This window comes from Micromys minutus (genome assembly GCF_963924665.1).
Source record: "Micromys minutus genome assembly, chromosome: 29".
Classification (NCBI taxonomy): Eukaryota; Metazoa; Chordata; class Mammalia; order Rodentia; family Muridae; genus Micromys; species Micromys minutus.
In genome coordinates, this window is record NC_137964.1 from 13,406,012 (window position 1) to 13,413,915 (window position 7,904).

General features: G+C 52.5%; 1 protein-coding gene across 3 annotated transcripts in view; it reads left to right on the plus strand.

The window, feature by feature from the left end:
• SH2B2 (SH2B adaptor protein 2) overlaps positions 1-6,480 on the plus strand; it is a 28,309-nt gene extending 21,829 nt beyond the window's left edge. For 2 of the 3 annotated variants that reach the window (XM_080940542.1, XM_080940544.1), the window contains exons 6-9: positions 55-222; positions 1,845-2,053; positions 4,806-4,977; positions 5,497-6,480. In XM_080940542.1, the coding sequence (XP_080796668.1) occupies positions 55-222; positions 1,845-2,053; positions 4,806-4,977; positions 5,497-5,819 (872 nt within the window). In that variant the 3' untranslated portion in view covers positions 5,820-6,480. The remainder of the gene's footprint in view (positions 1-54; positions 223-1,844; positions 2,054-4,805; positions 4,978-5,496) is intronic. The other variant, XM_080940543.1, reaches the window with a different exon arrangement.
• The last annotated feature ends 1,424 nt before the right edge of the window (positions 6,481-7,904 follow it).

Sequence of the window (7,904 nt, forward strand, 5' to 3'; positions counted from 1 at the left end):
GCAGTGTTGGAGGGTAGATAAGAGACACGCTTCCCCCCTCCATTTCCCCTGCAGCAGACGTGCCCCGGCCCCCAGAGATGATGTCAGCGGTGGGTGCTGTGGTCACAGCTCCACATGGCCGAGCTCGTGACACCATGGGAGAGTCCCTGGCCCACGTTCCCCTGGAGACGTTCCTGCAAACCCTGGAGTCTTCAGGTGGCATCAGTGAAAGCAATAACACAGGTACCCTCGGGGTTCCCCCCTCCCTCCACAGGGACCCATATGGAACCCCAGAAGTGGTGCCAATTGCGTCTACAGCAGTTCTGGTTTTCTGAGCCTTTCCCACTGTGCCTGGTCACAGACCTGGGGAGGGTGGCACACGCCTGTAATCCCAGCACTCAGGAGGCTGAAGCAAGAAGATCTGCATGGGTTCGAGCCTAGCCTGGGCTACATAGTGTAAAAGTAACTTATTTACCTGAGGTAATTGTAGTCTCGGAGGCTCACTGCCTCCATCTAACCTAGGCCTGGAAGCTTCTCGCCTCTGTATAATCTCATGTAGGCCTTAGAATGTTTTCAGCCTCTGAGATTTACTGCTGAATAAAGTCATTCCTTCCTAGTTCTTTCTGAACTCTTGCTGGCTGGTCAACTCGACTGTCCTGGCTCAAAACTCCTCTCTACATAACTGATCAATCTGTCTTCTCTCTCGGCCTCTGAATTGCTCTGCTTGGCCTCGTACCAACTTTGACAATCCCTCCTAATCTTCTGGCTCCTTCTCACTCTCTGGCTCGTTCTGTCTTCACCTGTGTCTAGCTTGTTCTCTGTCTGCAACCAGCCTCTGTGAAACTGTCCCAGTAAAAGTGTCTGTCACTTCTTTTTCCTCTGCGCTGCTCTCTCAGTAGCCTCTTTCCTCTCTTCTCATGAGAGTTGGGCGGATCCTATTCTGTCAAATCTTTCTCTGATTCGTCACTTTGTCTGCCACTCAATTAGACATCGTTTTTCGAATGTGAGTGCTTCCTTCTACAAACTAACTTTACCTTCAATGGAATAACTTAGTCCATTCAAGGTATGGACTAAGGGCTGAGGCACACCACAACTCGAAACAGTTTTTGTTGTTGTTGTTGTTGTTTGGTTTTGGGTTTTTGGTTTGTTCTGGTTAATAACAATCTCTGGTTCACAGTGTGATCATGAATCCTGCAACAACATAGTGAGAAAAAAGAAGAAAGGGAAAGAGGAAGACAGGGAAAGGGAGGGAGGAAAGTTGTTCATATAGAGGCACAAAAGGCAGGTTGGTGGCACAAACCTGCAACCCCAGCATTTGGGTTGTAAACGCAGCAGTTCAAGGTCATCCTTAGCTATATGATGGTGAGTTAGAGTTCAGCCTGGGCTGTAAGATACCCTCTCTCAAAGAAAAAAGATAAAGGTCTGAAGAAGTAACCACCGGCTAGCAGTGATCGCTGCTCTTCCGGAGTAGTTTCCAGCACCCACGTAGGGCAGCTCACGCCTGCAGGTAACTTCAGCTCCAGGGAATCTGATGCCATCTTCTGGCCTCTCCTGGCACCCACAGGCACATGCACACACACACACACACCTACACACACATACAAGCAAGTAAAATAAAACAGAATACAATGGAACCAGCATGGGGAAGAGGGCTTCTTCTCAGGTTTTGTTGCTGACTTGAAGGGCCCCTTCCCCATGCCTCAGTTTACCCCCAGGTTAACTAGTAACACTCAGTCAGCTCCCTGCCTAGGTTTGATGCTATTCAAATGACAGTTTACCCAAACCAACAAGATGGCTTCCCGTCTTCTCTAACGTATTTGTCTTCCTCCCGACCTTGTGTCCCTTTATTATTGCAACCAACCCAGGGGAAGAAGGAGCTGAGCTGGACCCCGATGCTGAGGCTGAGCTGGAGCTCTCCGACTACCCCTGGTTCCATGGGACATTGTCTCGGGTGAAGGCTGCCCAGCTGGTGCTGGCTGGTGGGCCTCGGAGCCACGGCCTCTTTGTGATCCGCCAAAGTGAGACTCGGCCTGGGGAGTGTGTGCTGACCTTCAACTTCCAGGGCAAGGCCAAGGCAAGTGTGTGTGCATGTGTGTGCATGTGTGTGTGTGTGTGTGTGTGTGTGTGGTGTGTGTGTGTGTGTGTGGTGTGTTGTATGTGTGTTGTATATGTGTGTGTGTGGTATGTGTGTTGTATGTGTGTGTATGTGTGTATGTATGTGTATGTGTTGTGTGTGTGTTGTGTGTGTGTGTGTATGTGGTGTGTGCGGTGTGTGTGTTGTGTGTGTGTGTGATATGTGTGTATGGTATGGTGTGTGGTGTGTGTGTGTGGTGTGTGTGTATGTGGTGTGTGTGTGGTGTGTGTGTTGTGTGTGTGTGTGTGATATGTGTGTTTGGTATGGTGTGTGTGGTGTGTGTGTATGTGGTGTGTGTGTGTGTGATATGTGTGTGTGATGGTATGGTGTGGTGTGTGTGTGGTGTGTGTGTTGTATGTGTGTATGTGGTGTGTGTTGTGTGTGTTGTGTGTGTGTGTGTGATATGTGTGTATGGTATGGTGTGGTGTGTGTGTGTGTGTGTGTGTGGTGTGTGTGTGTTGTATGTGTGTGTGTAGTGTTGTGTGGTGTGATATGTGTGTATGATCGTATGGTGTGGTGTGTGTGTGTTGTATGTGTGTGTGTGTGTTGTGTGTGTGTGTGTGTGATATGTGTGTATGGTATGGTGTGGTGTGTGTGTGTGTGTGTGTGTGGTGTGTGTGTGTGTTGTATGTGTGTGTGTAGTGTTGTGTGGTGTGTGTTGTGTGTGTGTGATATGTGTGTATGATGGTATGGTGTGGTGTGTGTGTGTGGTGTGTGTGTTGTGTGTGTGTGTGTGTGGTGTGTGTGTTGTGTGTGTGTGTGTTGTGTGTGTGTGATGTGTGTGTATGATGGTATGGTGTGTGGTGTGTGTGTGTGTGTGTGTGTGTGTGTGTGTATACACATGTGGGGGGGACAGCAGCCTGTCCTGGGGGAGGTGGGTCCTAAGGCTCAACATCATCTACTGGTGACCAATCCCACTCAAAACCAATGCTGTCTGAGAAGCTACCTGTGCGGCCAGATGGGAATGCCTATAGTCCCAGCACTTCTGAAGCTGAGGCAGGAGCATTATTATGAGTGTGAAACCAGCTTGGGTTACAGAGCAAGACCCTGTCTAAAGTCTAAAAACCGAGCTGGGTGGTAGTGGTGGCCATGACTTTAATCCCAGCACTTGGGAGGCAGAGGCAGGTGGATTTCTGAGTTCGAGACCAACCTGGTCTACAGAGTTCCAGGACAGCCAGGATTACACAGAGAAACCCTGTCTCAAAAATCAAAAACAAAATCCAAAGACCAGGTGCTTCTTCCATGCGCAGCCTGTTTCTTTCTTTCTCCTAAGGAATCATTTTCCCCTAATCCTGATGCTCACACCCTACATAAAATACCACAACGAAATCTCTAACAATAACAACAACAATCCCCGAATTGGGGCTTAGTGTTGTACAGCTGTGACCCCAGCGCCCAGGTAATGGAGACAAGAGGGCCATGAGTTCAAGCTCACCTTTGGCTACATATTGAACTTAAACCCAGCCTGTGTTACATGAGATCCTGTCCAAATAAATAAATAAAATAAAATAAATAAGGGGCCGGCAAGAAGGCTCAGCGGGTAAAGGCACTTGCAGCCAAGCTTCACGACCTGAGTTTGATCCCCAGGACCCACATGATGGAAGGAGAGACCTGACTCTTACAAGGCACCCTCTGACCTCCAAAATGCAGTATGACACTCAAACATGTGAACCCACAAAAATAAACAACCATATCAATAAATGTTATCATGGAAATTAATAAAGAGGTAAAAGAGGACAGTGGTCAAGCAGTCTGGGGCATGACAGTGTGACAGGAAGGGACAGGAAACCCAGCGCCTGCCCCCACTCACGCCATTATCCAGTAAGAGAATAGATCAGAGCTTTCCCGGGTATCATTCCCCGGCAGGGCCCTGCCTCTGGCCTACAGATGACAATCACAGACCCCTCACTTCCAGCTGGACTGCCGGCATCCCTCAGGCCTACTCTAGGCAGCGCTGGCCCAGCTGTGTACGTGTGGAGGAAGCTGAGTCTCCCTAGGGACACCATCCTGACAATTCCTCTGACAACTAGATAATGTCATTCCTGGTAACTGGTACTTGACATCTTGGGCAGCACTGCTAACCCTAGAGAGCCCAAGTTTGGGGATAGGATGGTGTCCTGTCCACTAGGGCCTGAGGGTGGGGGATCAGGGCAGGCATGAGATGACCTGTAACCTTCACTCTCTAGGGCTCCTTACACTGAGGGTTCCCTTAGGTAAACTCAGGAGACACCGAGAGGAGTCATTGCTAAGAGGCACATAGTATATCATTCCAGACCTCTGGGCTCCATGAGACCCTCTCTTCGAAACAAAACACATATCCAAAAAGAAAGGTTGGCTCACCGGGTGGCACAGGGCACACGCCTTTAATCCTAGCACTCAGGAGGCAAAGGCAGGCAGATTTCTGTGTTCGAGACCAGCCTGGGCTACACGGAGAAACCCTGTCGGAAGGAAGATTCTAGAGCGAGGGCAGATGTCTGCAGCTCTAAGTTCTTGTTCTACTGTGCCTACCTCCAAGACCTACTACAGGAATGACCCACCTTCAGATAGGGCTCGGTGTGAGGACCCCTAGGGATGACGCTGTCCCATAGTCAGTGGAGCTGATGCATAGTCCTCGAGCAATGGTCAAAGGCACTTGCCAAGCGGGCGGCTGGCTCAGGACCGCACCATTAATCCTTTCCCCCTGTGCCCACAGCACCTTCGCCTTTCTCTGAACGGCCACGGCCAGTGTCATGTCCAACACCTGTGGTTCCAGTCGGTGTTTCATATGCTACGACACTTCCATACCCACCCCATCCCCCTGGAGTCAGGGGGATCTGCTGACATCACCCTAAGAAGCTACGTGCGTGCCCAGGGTCCACCTCCTGGTAAGATGCTGCCATCTGGAGCCTGGAGTATGGCTCGGGAATATGGCTCAGGTTACAGGTTTGCCTAGTATGCTCGAGGCCTGGGTTTGATAGCCAGCATCTTATAAACCGGGTGTGGTGGTGCACACCTGTAATCCCAGCACTCTGGAGGTAAAGGCCGGAGTGTCAGAGGTTCAAGACCGTTCTCTGCAACACAGCGACATAAAGACCATGGGATGTGGTAGATCCTGGTCTCAAAACCCTTCACTTGGTCATTCTAGGTGGATTCTGGAAGCCCTGTAAGGTTAGAGTTTAGTACCCAGCTTTTGAGGGGTGTATTGGTGGGGTGCCTAGCCTATACTGGAAAGGCATGTGTGTTTGTACAATGTCACCTGACTCCCCGCAAGCTCTGGATCATAAGATCTGGGCCACACCATCCCTCTCTGTATTCCCCAAGCCTGTCTGAACACCAGCCATCTTTAGAGGATCAAATTCAGGTACCCAGGGCTGGATGCTGACCAACACGCCCTCTCATTGCAGATCCAGGACCAGCGCCCAATACTGCGGCCCCGGTCCCCGCCTGCTGGACGGAGCCGGCCGGCCAGCACTACCTCTCCAGCCTGGCCACGGCCACCTGCCCACCCACTTCACCCTCCAATGGCGCTGGAGCATCGTCGTCATCCGGCTCGTCATCCTCTGCCACGTCCATGCCCCCACGCCCAGCCGAGGGGCCACTCAGTGCGCGCAGTCGCAGCAACAGCACAGAGCATCTGCTAGAGGCTGCATCCGGAGCCACCGAGGAGCCCACAGACGCCACGCTGGGCCGCGCTCGTGCTGTGGAGAATCAGTACTCCTTTTACTAGCTGCCATGCCTAGTACCCACTGGTATCACGCGCATCACAGCAGGCCAAGAACACCTGTTGTCTGTCCTGCCCACCCAAAGCCTGACTAGCCCACGACGGTCAGCAACACCTAACATGGCGCTAGACAAAACTACCCATGGTCTAGCATGCCTAAACCACTGGCCAGCCTAGCCACTTCAAACCCCAGGGGCCCATGTGTGGCAGGCCAAGGCTATATCCATAGTCGATCGATCAAACCCACGATAACCCTCCAAATGATTTCAAGCCCCACCCACTGGTGGTTGGCCACGCCCATCAGCAGCTATTTCTATGGGGTCCATCAAATCCACGACAGGCAGCTCACTGACAGCTAACCACATTTGGTGACTTCAGGCCCTAGCCACTGATGGTTGGTTACTCCTACCCACCGGCTGCCTGCTTTGCTCAAGGGCAGCAAGCCACGTCTATCAAGCCCACAAAGGCTTACCCACCGATTCCTAACAACCTCAGGCCCTGCCCACCAGTGTTGGGTCACATACTCCAATAGCCTGACCAGGCAGGCTGTGGACAGGTCAGGCCTAGGACAGCCTGCCACGCCCACCAGCCCCAGCCCAACGCTGGGGGGAAAAGCCAAGCTCTTCAGTGAAGACAAACATTATTAAAGAGCCTGTTTTAGGGACTACCCCTGCTCTCCTGTGGTCATTCTACTGTGCTGTCACCACTGGGAAGTGGTCTCTCTGAGATATGGAATTGTCACAGAGCAGCAGGCTTGCTACGCCACATCTTAGGGGGGCGGGCAGGTGGGATGAAGAGCGGGACTGGGAGTCAGCTGTGGGCGGGGCATGGACGGAGGGGCAGACTTAAGTGGAACTGGAAAGCAGAGAGTTTGAAGAAGGAAACCAGAGCCACGGATGTGGCTCAATTGGTCAAGTGCCTGTAAGTAGTACGCAGGGTTTCCTGGGTCCCGTCCCCAGGCCCCCATAAACAGGATGTGGTAGAACATGCCTGGAATTCCGGCACTTCAAAGGTGGAAGTAGGGGGCTCAGGAGTCTGGCTGTTCTCGGCTAAATAGCAAACCCAAAGCCAGCTCCAGCTTCATGAGCCCCTGTCTCAAAAATGAGGGGTGGGAGTGGGGGAGGGGACACTCACAGGAGCCATGATAAATGGTTTGTGTGCCAAGGCGAGGAGTTGGGGTGCTGAGAAGTTGTGCCTGGTTAGGAAAGTAAGGGTGTCGTTGGGCAAGTCAATGAAGGCCTTCCAGGAGGGACTGAGCGCTGGGACAGGAATTTCCCACCTTAGCCTGTTAGAGGATTGAGCAAGAGGAGACACGGAGTGTCCCAGCACAGCACTGACGCAGATGATTAAGAAATGACCTCAAGGGACCCCGTGTTCGCCCACAAGCGGAGCCACAGCTGACACCCCCCAGCCTGCTCGCCTCGGAGAAAGACCCTTGTCCTGCAGACACAAGGCGAATATCTCCTTCCCAAGTCAGACCCACAGACCTAGGGTTCTCCTGCTCTTGCCGGGCCTGAGCCAGCGATGTTCATCACAGACCCAGAGAAGCTAAAGACTCCAGAGTGTCAAGAGAGACAGTCACAGCTACTTCCCCATAAGGGTGCGGAGTACCCTGCGGTGGCTACAAGAGCAGCTGCCTGGAAATGATGGAGCACACTGCTAAGCACATGCAAGGGAGGAAAGCGAGCACAATGCTGAGTCAGCTCTCAGCAACCTCCAGTTGGCTGTGGCTGAAGGGCCCACTGTGCTCAGTGAGTTACAGGCCTCCATCTTACCTTGAGAGAAGAAGGGGTCTGGAGCTAATGTCTGGAGCACTGTCATCTTTTCAGAATTGGGACCTAGAATATAAGGGAGTGAGAGAGAGTGCCCGCCTTGAAGATAGCAGTGAGGGCCTGGGGGCGTGGCTCGGTGGTAGAGCCCCTGCCTAGAATCCCCCAGTGAGGGGCTGGGGGTGTGGCTCAGTGGTAGAGCCCCTGTCTAGAATCCCCCAGTGAGGGGCTGGGGGCGTGGCTCAGTGGTAGAGCCCCTGTCTAGAATCCCCCAGTGAGGGGCTGGGGGCGTGGCTCAGTGGTAGAGCCCCTGTCTAGAATC